The sequence below is a fragment of the Paralichthys olivaceus genome, chromosome 14, assembly GCF_024713975.1.
Source record: "Paralichthys olivaceus isolate ysfri-2021 chromosome 14, ASM2471397v2, whole genome shotgun sequence".
NCBI classification, from domain to species: Eukaryota; Metazoa; Chordata; class Actinopteri; order Pleuronectiformes; family Paralichthyidae; genus Paralichthys; species Paralichthys olivaceus.
Window position 1 is genome coordinate 16,553,333 of NC_091106.1, and position 21,216 is coordinate 16,574,548.

The 21,216-nt window shown below is 40.2% G+C and overlaps 1 protein-coding gene across 3 annotated transcripts; it reads left to right on the forward strand.

Moving 5' to 3' along the window:
- Positions 1-241: 241 nt before the first annotated feature.
- On the forward strand, positions 242-21,104 carry LOC109631300 (uncharacterized). 3 transcript variants are annotated; one of them, XM_020089962.2, is made up of 7 exons: positions 242-2,371; positions 12,539-13,428; positions 15,255-15,415; positions 16,482-16,662; positions 18,250-18,313; positions 18,872-18,971; positions 20,554-21,104. In XM_020089962.2, the coding sequence occupies exons 2-7, from the start codon at positions 12,684-12,686 to the stop codon at positions 20,581-20,583; spliced, it is 1,281 nt and encodes a 426-aa protein (XP_019945521.2). In that variant the 5' UTR covers positions 242-2,371; positions 12,539-12,683; the 3' UTR covers positions 20,584-21,104. The 3 variants fall into 3 exon arrangements, 2 of the variants coding, with proteins under 2 accessions (XP_019945521.2, XP_019945511.2); XM_020089952.2 differs by having other exon boundaries at positions 2,137-2,371; positions 12,359-13,428; XR_002202837.2 differs by lacking the exon at positions 20,554-21,104 and having other exon boundaries at positions 2,136-2,371; positions 12,359-13,428; positions 16,482-16,688; positions 18,872-18,944.
- Positions 21,105-21,216: the final 112 nt, after the last annotated feature.

A 21,216-nucleotide genomic window follows, 5' to 3' on the forward strand; every position in this document is an offset into this window, starting at 1 on the left:
GATGTTGGAACAGATATGAAATGAAAAGTGGTGCAAAGTTCAATCCAATTTAAATAATAGGATAGAGGATACACAAAGTTTTTTAATTATTTCTTGATGATGCAAAAATTCTACTTTCCTCTTATATTGGAGTTTGTGTACATTTTCTATAAATACAAGAACACATATAAAGTGATCGCACAGCCTTGGAAGGGGGACCCACTCATTTTACTGCTTGCAGTACTGAGATGGATTTGGAAGAGCTGCTCTCCTGGCAATGACAATGCTGCATAATGTAAAAATATCACTGTACTTCAAACATTTAATTTCTTTCACATTTCATGACTGATCCCAGTTTGTTGTTGGAAATAAAAGGCAGCTCCCTATGTATGACACCAGCAATTACTGTTGTTTTTTTGTGACACAGTTGAAGTTTATGATGCAAATAATACATTCAGCGTAAGAACACAACAAAAAAGCGAAGGAAAAGAACAGATGGCGCTTCTAAAAATGCTCTCATGAAAAATGCATTGCAATGCAAAACAGGTCCTTACTGAAAACAACTATTGGCTAAAGTGGTGCATCACTGTATCACTGCAAAACAAAAACAAAACACTGAAATTATCTTGGACGAAATTTTTAAGATTGATTTTCAACTAATGAGTAATCAGAGACCTGGCAGAGGTGAGGTGTGTGTGTGTGTGTGTGTGTGTGTGTGTGTGTGTGTGTCGGAGTGTCACAGGTTCGGAGTGTAACAAGCAGCCTCCGTCCGAGCCAATTCAAACACTTATGCTGTTGCTATTTGACTTGGCATGACAGCTAGTCCTGTCGGTCGCTCACCCTGTCACGCTTCTTATCTGTGTTAACAACAGCCGCTCGCCCTCAGTCAGAGACGAGGAGGTGCACCGCGGCTTATCTGCTTAGTTAAAGCAGGTCCTGTGACATTACAGATATTGAGCTGTTTGAATTGAATTGAATGAACTACACTTGACAGCATATGATAATAAAAGGTCCAACCCCTTTATTGATATAAAATTTTGCAAATGAATAAATGACACGAGCGATGCAGATTACAGACAACTGTAAACAATGATAACAATACCGTCAATAACTTCAACTGAGTTACTGTTATAAATCAATATGCTTTCCCAAATCATGGCTGCGTTGATTCCAACTTTTTTATCTGACCAAAGCTTTGGAACAGTCACATCCATTTTGACTTACCTGAGATTTAAAAGTCCCAATTTGTAATATTCAATTTTATTCAAATATATAAAATACATCAATCCTGCATTATAGTGTTTGAAAACACTTGCTATTGTTATGAGCTATGTTATATAGTTTTATAAAATGTTCCCTTCCACTATTTATATTGAACACATTACCACGCTGCATCATGATGTGATCAAACTAGATGTTTTGACTAGTGGGCAAAGTTACATATTGTACCTGGAATTTTTATTTTATTTTAATTATGTTTTACTGTTTAACTTTGTTACACAAATAAATGCAATTATTGTTCAAATTAAAAAAGTTCAGTTTTGTTATTGTGTTTATTGTCCTCCATGTTTGTTGCAACCTGTAAATGTCAGGACAGTGACATGAGAAAATAAACTCTGCTCTGCTATGCTGCTGTTTTATCAAAGCTGTGCAACAAAGCTAATTAAGAACATTTACACCATTGTTCCCCTAAGTTGAGTTTCATATAAAAGTTGGAAAACGACTAACAATGCGCACAACCTGCTTAGCATATCTTCCTAATAGCACTTGTCCAAGTATTGATCTTCCAAACCTCAGCTGCCGCAGATTCACTGCAGCAGGAATATAGTTTCTGGTTTATAGTTCTATAGTTCTGATTCTTACTTTTGAAAAGACTGTGATGGAGCTGCTGAAAGACGTCCTGTTGTATGAACTCTTATTTGAATGGATATTTTGACATTGACATTCACTTGTGTTCGGACTTTAGAATTTTATTTTGGTTCTACATGGAGCAGAGGTAGAAACTAACTGAAGCACTTGAAAATAAAGCTTCACTTTACTCCGTCTTGGATCAACCTTTGATCCAAACTCCAGTCCAATAGGTGGCGGGAATGCATTTGTAAGCTGGATGTCTGACTGCCAAAAGAAGAAGCTTTTCTTTGAAACTTCCCTTACTTCACTTCCTGTCTTTGTCTGGTTTCCCTCCTTATTGACCACCTGCTCGACCTAATTAGTTTTACCTGTGTCTGGTTTCTTTGTGAGTCCGGTGTGTGTGTTTCCGTTTCCTCGAGGCCAATTCATCTTGTCAGTTTCTCTGTCAACGTTCAAGGATTTCTTGATTATTCTCCTGTGAGTCATTGACCAGCTCTTGGAACCCTTTGGCTGATCTGACTGTCGACCTGTGACCATACCTGTAAGTCAAATCAGAGATTGTTATTTGTGGTTCCTCGTGTGGCGTTTCTAGATGAATTTCACACGCGCTAACTGACTTTAATCAGTTCAACATGTCATCTCATTTCAGCTTTAAATGAAAATATTCAGTTTTACGAACATACAACACAGAGAAAAAGCTAAACTTCTCATTAAAAAATGCATCACAGACACAGTCCAGAGACCATTTCAACTGTCCCCTCTTTCATCCCACTTGAGTTTGCAGACTAATTATCGTGATCTCAACATCGTCACATTGTATGCACTGAGATTATGAATGAACTCATGGTTTGAAATGAGTGTTTCATCCTGTTGAAATGTATTCAGCCAAATCACTGCAACAAAGCAGTTCAGTGAGCAGTCAATAGGCCTCTGCAACAGCCGTACCGTTGCTGCACTGGTGCATCACAAAGCAAACTGTAAAGGAAAATCAATTTTCAAAATTTCATGTAAATGTGTGTCGACAATCTTTACACTCATATGCTCACAAATAGGCACAAACCCACAGAGAAACCTGGGTGTTGAAAGATGGCAGCAGAGGAGGGAACTGGGATTTGTGGGGGTACAAACTGCTCAGTTGCTTTAATCGATATTTTGCCAGAGGGAGGCAGAGAGCCAAACTGAATGTTGATCTCAGTAGAGCAACTGTTTCTCCATAAGGTTCCCAATTGACTCTCATTATCTCCTGGGCTAAAACAATCAATCCATACACAGATGGCTTCTCAAGTTGTGCAAGTGGTACCGGATCCCTGCAATATGACCACAAACACAATGTGCTGTCTCTCATTATTAAAAACACAAGAAAACAAAATCTGAATATTACATAATGTAAGAAGGTGGTTGTTGAAGAAATCAATATTAATTTGAGGGGTTTTCCTGCTTTTAGTTTGCACCTTGAGCTAATTTTCAATAATTCATTAAAAAGAACTGAAAATATTAAAAGTCCCCTTTCATAGTGATCAGGAACCAAAACAGATCAGTTGACCTGTGGCTATTTTTTTCCTCAAGAATTCACTGACTAACAAAAAGAAAGTATTAAACTTCGGTGGTCATACTCCTGAGCAGAGAAGAAGCTACAGTTACAAAGTATTACTCCATTTGATTCTAAGATTAACTCATCAGAGACAAAACGTACGTCTCCTGTTCCTTGAATATGGCACTAACATGATTCACACCTCAGCAGAAACATCATCTTATACTTTGAAATTTACTGCCACTGAAATGTCAAGGTTTAAAATGGGTAAAAACATAGCAGGAGGCTCTTATATGGTGCACAGGCGTCCAAGTAATTTCCCACGCACCTGTCTTTTGAGGTAAGACCCAAGTTTCCTGATTCATGTGTCATTGCTCACATTAAAAATAAATTGAGTAATCCCATCAATCCGTTTCCTCACCACTGTGGTACAATATGTTTGATAGTGTGTCTGTAACAGATCCTCTTCTGGTCTTGTGACTGATAAGGGCAATTGAAGATTAGAAAAAGACCTTTTCTAATCGTCAATAAAAAATGTGCTAATATGGTTAAAAGCCGTCAGAGGTTCACATCTGCAGGACTCGACCTTTTTCACGCCATTTATTCATCCTTGGTACTTTATTATGATGACCCAACTGAAGTGTGTGACTGTGGCTCTTTCCTACTGTTACATTTTTACAGCAATTTTCATAGAAAAACAGATTTGACCAAACTCTATGAGGCACGATTGTCCACGTCCTGACTCTGTCTGTGATGAGTTCACAGTTTCGACTTCATGTTTTTTGGCCCCATTTGTCGCAGTTTCATTCTGTTTGCCACTTTCCACTGTGACCAGAGAGGGTGAGATGTTTGTCAAAGATCCACAGAGTGGGTGCAGCACAGTGAATATTCCTCCTGACGTCTGTTTGCTCAGACTCATAATTCCTCATTTTCTCTTCTTGAGTTGTTAATGAAGCTGTCATTCAAAGTAAACACTGGATATGAGACCCTGCAGAGAATGGAGGTGGTGTAAGAAATCAAGCACCTGCCTGAAAAGTAGGCAAAGGACATCATTTCCTAGGGCCCCTGGGAATGGCTGATTATGTTACTCTGCAGAAACGACAATTTTACGAGAACTTAAATTCGGTACAAGAGGCTGCCATATCATTAACTTCCTGCCAAAAGCTTGTTAATATTTTGTGGTGCTTTTTTGTTAACCATCAAAATGCTTCACGGAACTAAGTAGATGCCACTTCCACCTTAATTTTTTTTCATTAATGGCAGAAAACAGAAAATACGAGGTGCCTGCCGGAGTAGGGATGACCGTGCTGCTCCTGTCCGAGTTGATTGCGAAAAACAACTCGATACATAAACTGTTTTTATTGTGGAGTTCTCTGAAAGATCATCTTTACTAGAACAAAAACCATTTATGAAGAGAAACAGCCTCAGGGAAACATCACCTCAAAGTTCGATTATCTGATCTACGGACAATAAGCACTTATGATATTAGGTGTTATATTGATGGTGTCATAGAGTGAACCATTTCCTCTATTTTCTGCCATATTGTTGTCTTTAGCTCTGTGATGAGACTGAAGTGACTCTGGGGGGAATAGCAGCAGCCTCTAGTGCGAGGTGCACAGTGGGATGTTAGTTGAATGTTTGTCAGGAGACAAGCAGAGATGTGTGTGATAGACTTTAACCAAAGTCTAATGTGTTGCTGTTACAAAGACTCTTGAAGACGTTGCAGCTAAGTGTTGATGTTATTTACTGTCTTTAACTGCCGGTTTAATTGTTGTGTTGTACTTGTCAACTTATTGTTCTGTTAGTTTGCCGAATTATGCACAAACTACTGGATGGATTACCATGAAACCTGGTAGAAAGCTGCAGTATGGATCAAGGAGGAACCCGTTGAACTTAGGTGCCTATCGGGATCAGGGAATGGTTTCTGTGAGCCTTCAACATTTTCATTTAATTCTCAGAGAATAATTAATGGCTCTTAATGACAAAAATCTGTCAAGTTTAGGAAGCTAATATTCAAGTTAATGCAATTTGGTGCAAATCCAAATAAAATATCACCATCTAGTGAATTGAAGTGTTGTTTCATAAGGGAACTGGACCTTGGGGGAAATATGTGCTCTGACAGTTCAGTGGAAACAAGTGAAGTGTGAGGTTATATGAAATCACCTCTTCCCTACATTTAAACTGAGTGCACTTGGAACTGAGAGAAATTTGGCGCAACAAATTGGCAAACTTTTAATGATGCCAAGCATTGAGTGTCCTCTTCCCTGCCAGTGGAGCAGGTGCTTTCTGACATCTCCTTAATCCACATGACACAGTCTTACTACTTGATGCCACTCTGCTGCTTGTGTATTTATTCCTGCATAATTGCAAAATCAGCCGAGCTATTGTGAAATCAACTTTATCAAAAATCCAGCTGCCTCCTCCACCTCAGATTTCATCAGAGAATCAACACAAGTGTCAATCGATGAGATAAGAGACTTTGACGGCCCTTTTGCTTTCTTGTGTTTAACAACAATTTTACACAAGATTTTATTAAAAGTGCCGCCTTAATTAATTAATTAATCCAAGATAATTAACCAGATGAGTGGGAGCCTGTCTATTTGAAACACTGGTAAATAGCTTTTCGACAGGTTTTATTAGGGTTAGGGTAAGTCTTAAGGAAAATTAATATCTGCAGCATTTTTTAAATTCTGGCTCATCACCTCCAGCCTCCTCCACATTGTTCGGTTTCCTGTGCGGAACAAATGTCAGGGCCACCGTCTAGTCTGTTATCCCTCATGATATGTTTGCATGCGTCTAATCCTGAGTCTCCCCGATGTGCTGCAGGCGTGCAAACCAGTTCTCCACTGTTATCCTTGTTTCCCCATTTCCTGATTGGCTATTCGCCTTATCACCTGCCCCGGTTCAAGCCCAGGCCCATTGCCGCACCACATTACAGAGGCGACTCGGCTGCTCCACTAGAGAAGGTCTGCTCCAACTAAAGACTCATGGCAAAAACAATCCATCTGCCCCAGATGGCTGAATATTTCCATCTCAACTCTGCAGCAAACAAAGGCCTGTCAGAAAAATCAGATTCAAACAGTCAGGGTTTGTGATGTCACAAGAAACCATTCCTGTCAACTTGTGGGCGGGGCTTAGCCACTGGAAAAGGATCCACAACTGCAGGGGGCGCTGTGAGGGTGGGGAGATGGTGAATTAGGGGCTTTTTTTCATGAAAAACCTTTTGATAATTCTATATTTTCAATCAATATATAACATTGGGAGTAAATTTCTACAATTTTTACTTTAATATATTTTATTAAAAGCACGTTATGTTTCATTAGTCAACAGAATATCTGAAGATTGAGAATGATTGAAGGGATAATTTAACATAATGTGATGTGAATAAATCCTCTGCATGACAAAAGGATTTCACTTTGTATTCCCATATTTACAACAATTTAATAGCGCAGCATCACTCAGATTAATAGCCGGAGTTACGGCTTTCATGTTGCTTCCTTCAGTATTCACATCAGCATAGCCACTTGATCATGAGTCGTGACAAGAGTGAAGTATTAGCCCCAGTGTTTCTACTGTTTTAGTTGAGTGACAGCGTTATTTATCATAGAGAAAGTGAAACCTTACTGTACTTTACTATGATTTTTTTAGTACACCTTACTTTACCTGGGCTCCACAGAGGGAAGAAAACAATAGCATAAGTTGAACATTCAGCAGTTTCGCCATTTCTCGACATTTATTTATAGTGTTGCGTTTACTCTCTGCATCCACAAACAGGTCGCAGATGCATGCATCTTTCTCGAATGCGTCTTTGTAAAAGATGGTTTGAGACCTGAAAGAGTAAAAGTGGGTGCAGACCAACCATATTTTTTTCATCTGAAGACATTGAATTTTTTTCTTTTCTTTGCTGCATCAGTGAGGCAACAGTCAGAGCTGCTGTGAGCCTCTGACTCCATTAATAACTTGTGCACTGGGGACCTATTATGTAAGTCCAGAAACCTGAGAGCCACTCACCTGTTCTGCTACCTGAGCCCGGGCCCCGGGGACAGAGGAGGAGAGAACAAGGGCAGACGGCCTCACCGAGCTGTCTCGCCAGGGGGGTTCAACTAATATGGACAAGGTCTTGTGTTCCGCTGGAAGCTCCAGACGTCCCTGGTGGGTGATTCCTTTTTTTTCTCTTATTTTTAACCAGCATAACTACACCAGACGTGGGCGTGGAAAATGATTAAACTGAGAAGTATCAAGATCCATTTGAATGTTTACAGGAGCGATTACTGTTAAAGTTTACAGAGGACACAGACTTGCCCTCTCTTCATTTGCAGAGCATATTTAGCTCTTAGCTCTCAGGCATCGAACATAAGCACACTGGGTCATTTGTATAAACACAAGGGCTTAGATGATGCAGCTCGCTCCTTGACCCCTGTCAGCTGAGAGCCGTCTCCCATGCAGCATGAGGAAAAGACCCCAATCACTCTTGGATACGAGATTATTGCACAGATCTGTAAAACTTGCTGGACACTGCTGTATGAGGTGAGAAACCTTCACAATATGTGCAATAGAAGTCAGATTTCATAATTATGCTTCTAATTTTCTTCAGTAATTCTGTTTTAGCAGAAATTGTTTGTCAAACGTTTCAATCCTCAATGAAAAGAAATAAATAAAATAAAGGTAAAGTACCTGCTATTATAGGAATTATTTTCATAGTGCCTGTGGATGTGGCACTAGTAGATACATAGTTATGAAAATGAATAGATTAGTTTTGTTGTTTCAGACTAAGTCTTGAAGCTAATACTATATTTTCCTACTGGGAATCTAAACAGATTATGTCCCATGTGACCACATACCTAAGACCCACAGTCAGGATCATTACTTGACTCGGTTTGACAAATTGCTCTAATACAGAAAGATGTAGCTGATACAGCAACATAAAAAGGAGCAGGTATGTGCATCGTCATGATTACGCTTTTATTTTCTTATCTATAGGATTTGCTCTGCTTGTGCATTTACATATTTTGTTTGATTTGAGATTTGCTGCACTCCGGCCTCAGTTCTTCTCGTTAACACACTCACTTTGCTTCTGTGCACGCGTGAAACATCTGCTTTGGGATTTTTTGCCTTTTGTGCAACAAGTCTGACAGACTTGTCCAACCAATAGAATACTAGATGTACTGTTGACACATAGTCTATCATCTAATAATTAAGCCGGGGACAGCGGCACTTCATGAACACGGTAACAGTAACCATCCGTACAGGACTTTCAAAGAAGGAAAGCTAACACGCGGGACTATTTTATGACTACAGCTGGCATTCTATTGAATGGGGAATTTTGACAGACTTCTTGAACAAAAAATTCCAAGTGCAGAAGAATGAAGGAGACATCAGATATCAGAAGTAGTGCGAGAAGAGCTGACGGCTGGAGTCCAGGAAATCTGAAAGTACACGGTTGTAAGCACAAGCAGGGGATATTTGAGTATGAGCGAAGGGTATATTAGTGAAAGCATCAAAAGTGTGAAATCAGTAATTCCTGCTCTCAAACTGAAAAGTATAACACACAATTCATTGTGTTATAATGCATGTCTTCAGAAAGTAATTGAAAGTGAAATGTTGCCTTTTTGTTCTCACTAAAATTGGCTACAGAGAAATGAAAGACACTGTGTGCACAAAGCAAAGGTCCAGGACAATAAGACCAGACCACGACAATGATAACCTCTGCTAACACCAGCATACATGACACATCTGAATAACAGCGTTTTGTCCGAGAGCTCCCTCACTAAGCCTCATTTCAATCCTGGCTGTGCTGATGGGTTTATCTCTCATGTACCCGCAGCCCTGCTCATCTCGTCTGCTTCCTAACCAGATGTAGGTCCCATGGCCTCGCTCTCTGTTCCTGGCACAGTCGGGCCCACAAAGGTTTTATTCAGTCACTGGTTTCCCTGCTATGCAACAAAAGGCATGCAGTCGCATCAGCCAAGTAACCCGTTCACTGTCTGTGTGCCGTCATTCCATCTGTCCCTCACACACACACACTGCTTCTGTTTCTCTCACAAACTCATCTTGCATTTTTTTCCCTCTGTATCTCACAGACCTGTTGGTCGGAGGTGCATAATGTTTATACTCTTAAAGAAGAAGGCTGCACATACTTAATAATTTCATGTCAAATCCAGTGGCAGAAACACAGTAAACAATATTTAGGTCTTTGAATATTTCAGCAGTCTATCTATTGCTCTCTGAGCCCCAAACCCATTTGTTTTTTATGGTGGCATAAATGTTTTATCAAACAAAAGCCACAAATACACACGTATTAGAAAATAACTTCTAAAAACAGCAAGACTAGATTTTAGCAAATACTGATCCAACAGGTGTGAATGGTGTTTATTGGCAAATATTTAAGGATTTTAAGCTTAATTGTTAGACATCGATGGAGGTCTATGACACAGGGATACTTTATTTCATGTTTCGCACAGGAAACACTAGGCTAATCAGTTTATTCTGGACTTTAGTCCTATAACTTATCCTTCAACTGTTCTTATTTACAGCTCTTATTGTTTAATGTGCACTCTTTCATTATTTAACTCAAATCCTTACTTTTTTATATTTACAAAAGTGGGCCAGGATCTATAAACTCTGCACTGAAACAAGCCTTCAGGATTTAACCGAAGCATTATTTTGAAATATCTCAACGGAACAGGTATTAACCTCGGCTATGCTCCTGGCACGGCCCGCTCTGAGCCACCGTCCAACCTTGACGGAGTTGTTTTCTCTCAATGATTACCTATAATCTGCTATATTTTTATTCAATCTCTATTAAGCATTGTTATTGATATTTTGTTCAGCCTCTCAATGATCTTTGATGCTGTTCTTATACCAATCATTGCCTTACTTTTATTTTTGTTGTTTTATTGATCATGATATTATAAGTTCAGATCCTGCAACACCGCGACACATCACCCCAACGCGCTAGATGGTTCAGGGGTTTGCACTGAGGCCAGATCAGAGGCTCCAGTGTATTTAGGACAAGCTTTTTAGTCCAGATTTGATCAGCTCATTTATTACCTTTATCTCTATTATATGCAATAACACAGATAAGACTTCTCAGTGTTGTGATTGTTAGATATGCCCCCTCACAGAGAAAAGGGTCCCAGTCCGAATCCTGGCTGTGGTCCTGGCTGTGTGACTTTGTATGTTCTCCACATATTTTCTCTGTGTACTCCTCCTTCCTCCCACAGTCCAAAAACATGTGAATGTGAGTATGTGTCTCTTTATTTCCTGCACTACACTGGAACCTGTTCAGGGTGTCAGCCTCCCTAATGTCAGCTCGGATTGGCTTCAGCCCCCCACTGTCCTCGAATGATAAGTGTTATAGATAATTGATGGGTAGAAAAACCTATACTCTTCTTGCTCATTTATCCCTTTATACTGTATACTCTACAGTATATAATACAGTCATATACTGTAGATACTGTAGTATATATTATAAAAGTCTCTTACGTTCTGTATAGTGTTTGTTTTCCCATTTTAAGCTGTACAGTATGTCCGTTTCTCTCACACAAAGCTCTATCCAGGCTCCCCCTCTCTTGTGCAACATATAAAAACTGTGTTGTTCCTCTAATTATACTTTGCTGGCTGGACAAAAATAAATCAAAGGAAAAGTGGGGTGAAACTGAATGTATAAATTTCTATTCCAGTGTTATTCAAGCCTGCTGTCCCATGTGACCCACCTCAAAGTGGAACACAGGGGGTAAACATAATTGCTTTTCTTGTATAATATGCACTGTGCCGTTCATGCAAGCATCTTAACAGGCCAACGACACGACTTGAATTTGCGAGGTCTGACTGTGACACAGCGTTAACGTAGAGAGAAGGCTCTGCATTCTTGGCAAGTTCAGTAAAAGAGGAAATTATGCCAGCATTTGTTATAATCTCAGTTTTATTGACAGTAATAGCAACATGGGGCTTTGTATTGGCTGAATTCAGAGCAGTGCACTCGCTGTATCATGATTAAAGAACTGAATTATACTGAGTGGAGAATATAATGAATCGATAAGCCCCTTCCTGCGCCTTATGAAACAATGGGCATAAACGTTAAAGCTATTGTTAAGCGCTAAGGAATTATCTGGAATGTGCCAGGCAAGCAAAGAAGATAACTGCCTCTGGAGAGTCGTCATCAGCTGAACCGAGGAGCAGAGAAAGACACAGAAAGAGAGTTTTCTTTTGGGATGTTGATAGGTGGGAAGAAACATGGCTCTCAGCAAATAGTTAATGATGGACTGATAAAAGGAAGTGATGTTCAAGTGTTAGATAAAAATGTCACTCACAAGGTCGCTGCAGTTTTGTGAGAAGATAAGTTTGATAATAGTGATTCAAGAGGCCTCCTTTGCATGCGCAGGCTGAAAAAGGTAAAACATTGCTGGTGGATGTCAGTGGGTTCCAGCAGTCGGAGATGTGTCTGAATATGTAACAAAACACTGTTGCCTCTATATCTTAATGATATTTGAACAGTCTTATTATTAATGCCTGCAGAGGTCCATTATTCAGGCATAAATTAACATTTAGAGGCACAATTAGTCATTGAGCCTAATTTCATCATGTCAAATTCTCTTTATATTTGGGTGAATTGATCATGAGCCAACACAAGAGCCTGTTAAGAAATGTTTACTACTCAACTTTCATTTAAAAAAAGGAATAGAACGGAGACTGTTAGTGTGTTTGCCTTTCACGTGATAAATCTGGAGCATTCATTTTAAATGTCACGGATAATTTGTCCCTGAGTGCTGCCCAACAAGTTACACACTGTCATGGCAACAGCAACAGATCACGAAACAAGTCAGGCAAGGGAGCAGATGATAAGTCCGTCCAATCACCTCACCGTGGTTAATATATCTCTATTTGCAGTCTCCCTTGGTTCCATTTGAGTTATAGAATCTTTCACTTTGCGGAGGAGTCTGTCGCACACTGATGTGATTTTTTTTTTTTTCTTCTTTTTCCACTGTCTTTTAATAGGCCTCAAGTCAGCCTATCACTGCTTCACTGCACAGGAATGTCTTGTCATGGAGTGTGTGGCGGGGGCAACAGGAGGAGAGTGTGACTCTTTAACCATAACACAGTGTGACTCCTCCCTGACTGCAGATACTGGATCTCTCAGGAAACTTTCCAACCTGTTCACGACTGCATGTGTTACAGATGTGGTGGGAGAGAGTCCAGAGACTGCATTTTCACCTCAGAGGACCCTGTGTATCCAGCAACTCCACAGCCTGAGAAGGGTTTAGCTTCACCGAACCCCCACACAACTCTTAGGAGAGGAGCATCATTGATCCCCAGGAGCACAATGAGAGTCACAGACTCTCAACTGGACGTCGGCAAACAGAAACCTACCAGTGTGGCCACGAATGAGTTCAGACAGGCCTCCTCACCAGCTGATGGATTGGTAGTGAGAGATGCAGGGATGAGGAAAGTACAACTTGTACAACACAGACTGGGCTGCACAGAGGGTGACTCCAAGCGGGACGTATTAGGTGGCTCATTAATGAACCTGTCCACACAACCTTCCTACCGGTCGTATATCCACCGTGAAGTGCCTCTGAGGTCCACCAGCTCTGTTGTGTTTTTAGACAAGTCACTTTCCATTTCCCTCGTGGAACTACAGGGAAGAAGAGCAGGTCAACCCACTTTGTACAGAACCACCTTGTCTGTTCGCCTCGGTGTCTTGTCCTGCTGCAGATCCTCTACATATCTCCAACCAGCCAAAACAAATGGGGTTTACAGGAGACCCAGAGCTGCCATGACAGGCAGTAACAAACGCAATGGCCAAGAGATGGGTTTGGGTCACTGCAGTGGCCCCGTATCAAAGCAGCAGGGCTGCAAGGTTGAGCAAACAGCGCACACTAATGGTAATAACAAGGTGGACGATTCAGACACAGAGCGCCACAGCTCTGCTTTGGGATTATTGTCATTCCGAGGGCCAAACCCCTCGAACACAAAGGCTGGCCGGCAGAAGGAGAATGCAGATGAGGGTGTCTCACCTTCCCGGAGCAATTTCAGGCGCATGCAGCAAACTTTCAACATCGGCCCAGGTATGAATTTCATCACTATGTTCCAGAAGCAAAAGTCTAAAGTACCACTGCCAATTGATCTTTTTACCTCATTTATTTTAAAGTTATCCTGGATAAGCTCACATCTTTGAGGCGTATAGCACCAAAGCTGAATGTGGTGCCAGAAGTGATCTTAGAGGGGAAAAGTGCACAGACTTTACCACTCACCTTATGATTGGTGCTTCATGCATTGTTAATAAACCCACATCCACCCACAACACTACAGTCACGATGTTTAGATTAAATCCCAGCTGGTACATGTACACACAATTTTAAATAAAGAACAACGCTTTCATTTATCCACTGACTACCTACACTTCTAAAAAGAATCTTAAGTTAGAAGCTGCCACTGCATGTATTAACGAGAAGCTGCAAATCTAAAGATAGACTGTATTTGCATGATTTTTGAAGAATCTTCCCGAGGATCTCCTGGTGCATGAGTTGGAATAAGATCAATGTTTTATGAGAGCTGTGTTTAGAAATACAATGTGGTTCATACCACAGAGGGAAATCCTGTTTAATTTTTCTGTGACAGACTCTTCATGAAATTTCATATGATAATTTATGATAATCAACATAATGTACATGTCCCAAAGCTCCTTAGTTAAGATGTGCTATCTTCAAAGAATAGTTCGTATTTTGGGAAAGAGTTAGACACAACACATATCTAGATATGAAGCTACAGCAGACAGTTAGCTAGCCTGACTTAGCCTAGCATTGAGACTGAAGTAAGAAGTAGGAAAAGGGAAATATCTAGCATGAATGTGCGTTAAAATAAACAAAAATATGAAACCACTGAGTTCATCTTCGCTTAGCACCAAAGACAGAAATAAGGAAGCAGGAAAAAACTAGCATGGCTTTGTGCAAAGATTACAAAATCCACCTATAACACTGGAAAAGTTAAATTTAATCTATAAATGTATGATCTTTTCCATATTGTGTTTTTATGAGACAAAATATTTTGAGGATGAAATGAAGTTTTGAACAACAGAGAAGATATTTTATTAATACCAGTCGAAGAACTTTACAGTGTGGTGGCCAAGGTGAACGAGTATATTGATACTGCACTGAACACTTCATATGGAATGTGCAGCACATACAGCCCTTTACATGCAGTGCTGTCAGTGGATGTCTCTACCAAAAGAACTCAGACCTGTGATAGAAAATGTCACTGCCTGAAGCAAGAGTCTTACCTGCTTGTTACACGAGCTGTCACAACAACACTTTTAATTATTAAACAACTCTCTCTACTCCACACATGTATTCCCTGCAGATCCAAAAGCTTGTTTCTGTGTTGATCTGTTGAAAGCTCGGTTCATTTATTCTGATGCCTAAAGGGCAACAGACAAATAGCTTGACCAGCTTTAATTTCTGCATGTGATGATGCTCTATCAATACGTGCCCACTACTGTACATGGTCATGGCAGAGGACTGAAATGGAGGATTCACCTTATCTCCATATTCCAAAGGGAGAGGGATGCAGTCATAGGTGCAGGATGGATGCACTGTCATCTTATATATTATTCATAGGTCACACTCATGTTCCCTCTAGGTTTTTTTTCTCGCTATGAGCTGCCGGGTACGTGTATACGAGAGGTGTCTGTTAGGGTCAGCTCCATTTTCCTGTTTCTCAACATCAACTTGAAAATTATAATTCAGCCAGAGAGTTACTTTAAGAGTTACACCTTTTATACCATCACAAACAGTGAGAAAAACACACATCGACTTGAATTTGTTGAATAATACATTCCAATCCAATTTTTTGGGGAGGGAACTGACAGTCATGTCACTTCTCTGTGTCTCTGCAGTGGAATCATGGAGCAAACAGACAGTGACGGACATCACTGACGAACACAGCTGCCCCACACAACCCCAAAAGGTCTCTGCTCTGGACAAGACCTGTTTTTATCGTTCCCGACTAAGGCCCGACTCTGTGGAGGACTCGTCACCGCAGACTCTCAGTCTCAAAGTAGGAGCCACATTTCTGCACAATTTTCTAAATAATTGCTTGTCTTTCAAGAAATAAAGGGAACACAAACCGCACCGTGCTTCAAAACAAACCTGACTTTGAGCTTTAAGGGTTGTTTTTTTTGGTTCACCTCCTTGACATTTACGTAGCTTTTATTCTCATCTCAAGGCCTTAGGTTGTCATGGAGATGGCTGAGATGGTTGGTTGGCATACATGAAAATTGGGTCACAAGCGTGATCTCTAGGATCAACGCTCAGGTGACACTATATTAATTCAACCATTAACAAGACTCCGTTCGCTGCTAAAGGCTGGTGGATTTTCTAAACTGAACTAATATTTGAAAGAATGTTGTGTATTTTTCCTGCATTAATACAACAAGTAATGGTTCTGCAAAGCACAAGAAATGTGTTTTAAATATATTATACAAAGTACAAGTAGGCAATGTCTACGATCTTATGTGGAATAGTTGTGTATTTGCCATAGTGAACCTTTTAAACCTCAGTGAGGATATGTTAGAATATGTTAATTAAGGTTTCCCACACGATTTAAATGTGTTTACTGTTGGAATAAACATTATCACAGCAGCAGTGGCTGATTTTTCTGGGAGGGATTTTACTTTTGGTGTTTGACACAGCCTCCGCCAAGTTGAGGGGAATTTTTTTTTTAATGAAATAATTCCCTTTTTTCCTCCATTCCTTTTTTGATTGATTCCAGTCTCCCTCTCTATTTTGTTAATTTAACAAGTTGTGAGGAGCAAAGATCCAGTGCGGTTTTTTTTATTTTATTTCTAAAGGATTCAGGTTCCCCCTGTGAGTAAAGCTCTCTTACCTTTATCCCCACAAAGGATGAGCATAATATTACCATGTTGCCTACACCTCCGAGCTATTACAAGGCTGCGAGGAGGATTCTCCAAGGTTAAAGAATAGATTAAGGATATTTTCAGAACAGTTTCTAACCCGGTGAAGATTTTTTTTCTCTTTATTCAGGATTAGTGTCTGTGAGTTGTAGTGTATTCTTCTCACTGACAAGGAGCTTACTGTATTTATCCCTCTGCCCCACACCCCAGGAGGCTCTGCAGCTATTCAGGCCAGACTTCGTCAGCCGATCTCAGGGTCGGGTGAGGAGGTTGGAGCAGAGGTCCAGGAGGAGGCGGGCACTGCAGGACCCCAATCCAGACCTGGTGCAGGGCCTCAGGGAGGATGGAGGCCGACAGAAGAGGAACTGCACCACACCAGATCCACTTAGCAGTAAGTTTAGCTGTTGAGAAGCAGAAGTGAGCCATTAAGGAGAATGAGTCACCCTTCTTCCCAACAGGATTTACTCATAAGGTTTCGGTTCTGTTATCAGAACGCAACTGAAACAGCAGCACAACAATGGCTTGAAATGAAACTGCTGGAAGTTGTGAATGTGAAAAAACGGCCCCAAAGACGACAGCATGCTGTCTCCCAGTCCAGATCAGATCAATCCTTAATCATGTTGCTCAACCGTTTTTATGTCACATCCATGAAAATCAACACATTAATCAACTGTATAAATAGTTGTGAAAATTCACCCTGTACATCTAGTTCTCTGGTGTATTTGGTGTGGGTGCGTCATGGTTATTTCCCCATATATATAAGGAAATGGTTGTACTTGTGTTCAGATTTAATCAAGTTGGCTTTTTGAGGACTCATGAAGCTGCATCTCAAACAATGAATTCTAACCTCAGCATCCTCAGCAGGTCTATGAGGGAGGTGACTTTAGATATTGTTCCCTTCATAGTGTGGTGGTGTTTATCCAACTTTGCTCTCTGCTGGCCATTATGTAGTATTGCAGATCAGTTGGTTGGATTTTTTTCTTTTATTTTCAGAATACAGGAGGCATCTTCTATTTAATGATCTTTAGAAATGTTACTTTTATATTTCAGCCATGCAAAGTCAGAAGCTGCAACATGATGTAAAATGTTTTATCAAAGCAGCGTTAGAATGTTTAGGCACAAAAGAGCCTGTAATTCTACTGAAAACAAAAAAATATCGTAAATGTTCTCATACTGAGGCTTTCAAGCTCTTAAACTCTCAGCTTCTTTGACTTAAATGTTAGTTTCTCTACTGTGCTGTAGAAAAATATTATTATTTCTAGACAGTGAATCAGGAAATGATAAATTCAGGACATACATTGGGCAATATCACAATTTCTTAAATGCATTCTGATTATACCGGCATGGTTTATTTACACATTCATGCAGCAGAATGTTTACAGCAATTTTTACTTGCAGTAAATGCGACTGTATCAGAAGAGCACAAACCTCCACCAAGGCCCAAGTCTTCTTCATGCAGAGTCCACACCCAAATGTCCTCCCTGACCCAAACCACATCCTTCCAGTAGTTTTGGCACAACCCTGCCTAAAGACCAACAAACCAACACAAAAACAGACAGGGAGGAAAACATAACCTCATCGGTGGAGGTAAAGAACAGATGCATAAAATCTTAAGTGACCAAAGCACAGCAACTACATTTTGGAAGGTTGTGGAGAAGTCGTGGAATAAGGTTCACACAGGTCACACACCTGAAGTCTAATGAGAAACAAAGAGTCCCCAGGTTGTTGACCTGAGGAGCAGCAGCAGTCAGACGGCTCACTTCTGTCCATGAGAGACAGAATAGTCACAATGTACAGGACTGGATATGAGCGTGTGTGTATATGTGTCCGTGTGAATGTGTGAATACTCAAATGTGTATCTGTGTGAAAAAGAGATCACACGTCGCCCAGCGTTCATTTACATATTCAAGATTCATTTACATATTAATTCTAATTTGTTATTCCTGTGTGTGTGTGTGTGTGTGTGTGTGTGTCCTAGATAACCTTTTCAGGCCCAGAGAGAGGTCTATATCAGGCAGAGAGATGCAGCTGAGGTCCAGACGGTGAGTTCTCCAGACCGAGATCATATCACTCCGTCTCTCTTTGCTCTTTGTTGTTTTCTCTATTTAGCACAATCAATCACGCTTGTTTGTCACATCTGCCGAGCATGAAGCTGTGTGCATAAATATCAAAAACCAACATGCACACAGCAGCGTACTGTGTGGACACAATACAAGTTTGATCCCTGCAAGTCCTGAGAAGAGATATGAGCCACCCTCTGTGTACCTTATCTCTCTCTTTTTTCTTTTTCTTCTTCTCTTATCTGGAAAGGCACACCTGATCAGATGATTGCTGCCCATTGTAATTTATTCTTTTTCAAAAGCGACACTATCTGACTCGGAGGATCTCTTGACAAATTGGCTGCGGTCGGGGGACTGAAAAAAGGAGTCTGTGTGAGACTTGTTTATCAGTGGATCCAGGTCTTTGCCAGCTGTGGTCCCACCAGATAATGCCTTGTCTCTCGTATGCCAATCTGTTGGCATAGCTGCAGCCACCCTCACACTTCCCAGACCATATTCCCCTGCCCTGTGTGAATTTGCCTTTTATTTCTATGCCTGTAGGATTTACAACAAGCTGCCAGAGGTGACAAAGAAAAAGGAGGAGGAGAAAAGGAGGGCTGTATCACAGACCAACAGATTGCGAGCAGAGGTTTTCAAAAAGGTAGAAATTTGACTTATTTTTGTTACAAAAATTGGTTCAAACATTGATTACAGTTTTTTTTAATTGGACCAAAAACATATCCACATTAAATAAAAATATTTTCTTCAAAATAAAAACATGGTAGTGCATATTTTTAATTTTGAAGTTATATGATATTATATACATTTTCAATACAAATGTGTTTTGATAATGGTGTCTTAATATCAGCAAAAGGACCATCAAATATATAAATTTGGATAAAATGAAACATGGTTTGATCATCGTCCAGCAGAGGTCCCTGTTTGACTGTCAAAGCTGCTTCCTCAGTCATTTATAACATTGGACTGTGGCCCACTTAAATGTCTGATCTCTTCCCTGAAATCAGTTATTCTTCAGTATCTGGTATTTTTCAGGTGACACTAAAGAAGAGTCTTATGATTCATACCTGAACTAAACATTTACTTCATCACATCTAAGCTCATTTCACTCTTGAAGCATCAGTGTAATTTTGGCTTTTAGTTCTGAAAGAAACCAAAGCTCGAACAGTAATAACTTAATAAACTAGCTTATTTTAGGCGCAGATTGCCAAATGAATTATATATTTGGGACAGTGGTGTCAGACTCATCCTTTCAGCCTCACTCACTCTCCCATTGTAACCTAAACACAACAATAACTTCTCTGTTAGGTGAGATGTAACAAATGTGAAGACATTTTTCCAATCTCTCACAGGTAATTACAAAAAAATAGGAGCTTCAGGTGTGTGTGTGTGTGTGTGTGTGTGTGTGTGTGTGTGTGTGTGTGTGTGTGTGTGTGTGTGTGTGTGTGTGTGTGTGTGTGTGTGTGTGTGTGTGTGTGTGTGTGTGTGTGTGTGAGACCAGGATATTCTAAAGATGACTGGCCTCTTGCTCATTTTCCAGTGTTTGGATAAACTGTGACTTCATGATAAATCATCTTCTATTCCTCCAACTATCTTAATTCACAAGGAAACACTGAATCTACAGTAAATTAACATTGTGTGCTTCACTGACAGGAACCTTGCACCCTAAGGTTTACGTCAGTGCAAGAGAATATTTTATTTCTTGGGTAAACGGAGCAGGCGCGACTGTTAAGATGCCAGTGTGACCCTGACACCTCTCAAACGAAGCTATTAGCCAGGCTCAACCGCAGTGAGATTGGGAGGGAAAGGGAGGGGGCTGCTCCCTGATAAACACCGACTTGTGAGGGCTTTAGAGGTCTCATTTTTTCAGAAAGTCTCCAACACATACACACAGAAAAGATTCATATAGGGTCTGATAGTGCCCGGTGGTGGTTTTGAACGCTGGCTGAAATGAGATTCCAGCTGTACTGTAAGAGGAGGGTGATTGCATAGCAGGGTGTTTGGTCAGATAGCGAGGCAGAATTATTCCCCCTCTAACTGGGCTTCACTACCTCAGGAGCGAGGCTGATGAAAGTGAAAGCCAATTTAGCAGCGGCTGTCGCTCCCCTGTGGTGCAGAGCTGCTCTTAAGATTGAGCGATGGGAGGTCTGGGTGCAGATAGATCTGTTTTTGTTCAGTTTTCTTGGGAGCAAGTTATCGACACCATTGTTTTTCTTGTTTTGCAGAGACTTCTGGAGCAGGTCCTGCAAAGATAAATGAGGCAAATGGGGATCATTCACTGTTATTTCATCCCTCTTTCCTCCATGTACAGTACAGTATAAGAGACTGTGTACTTAATCCTATTATTGTAATGGTCTGCGTAGTTATATGCGTGTGTTTTTATATTAATTTTAATACGACTTTTCTCTGTTAAATTACTTCTCTCATCTTTGCTGCCTAAAAAAGTAAATTAAACAAAAATCTGTTTTCACTGACTCAAACAACAAAGCATCAAAACATTGACAAAACTTTCTGATTAGTCTTTATACTTACTGAGTTGCAACTAGAGGCTATAATAACTAAATGTTGGTTTAGGAATAATCACTAGTCAGTAAATGATTTATTAACATACCCTTTTACATTTATAACAAGAGTCTAATGAAAATACTTTTTTTTATGAACATGTACATAAGTGTTAATTGTTTGATTTGATGTGAGACAAAGATACAGATGGATGTGTCTGCTTATTCCACTGTGGGAGTTTTTTTACAAAATAAACACCTCTTTTTGACCAAAATTATGAAGTAAAATTATTTTATGGATTAATGGGTGTATGATGTTTAAGGTAGATGCTATTATGGTAATTGAATTGTATCCAGTCACTGACAAAGCCCAGCACCCTCATCTAC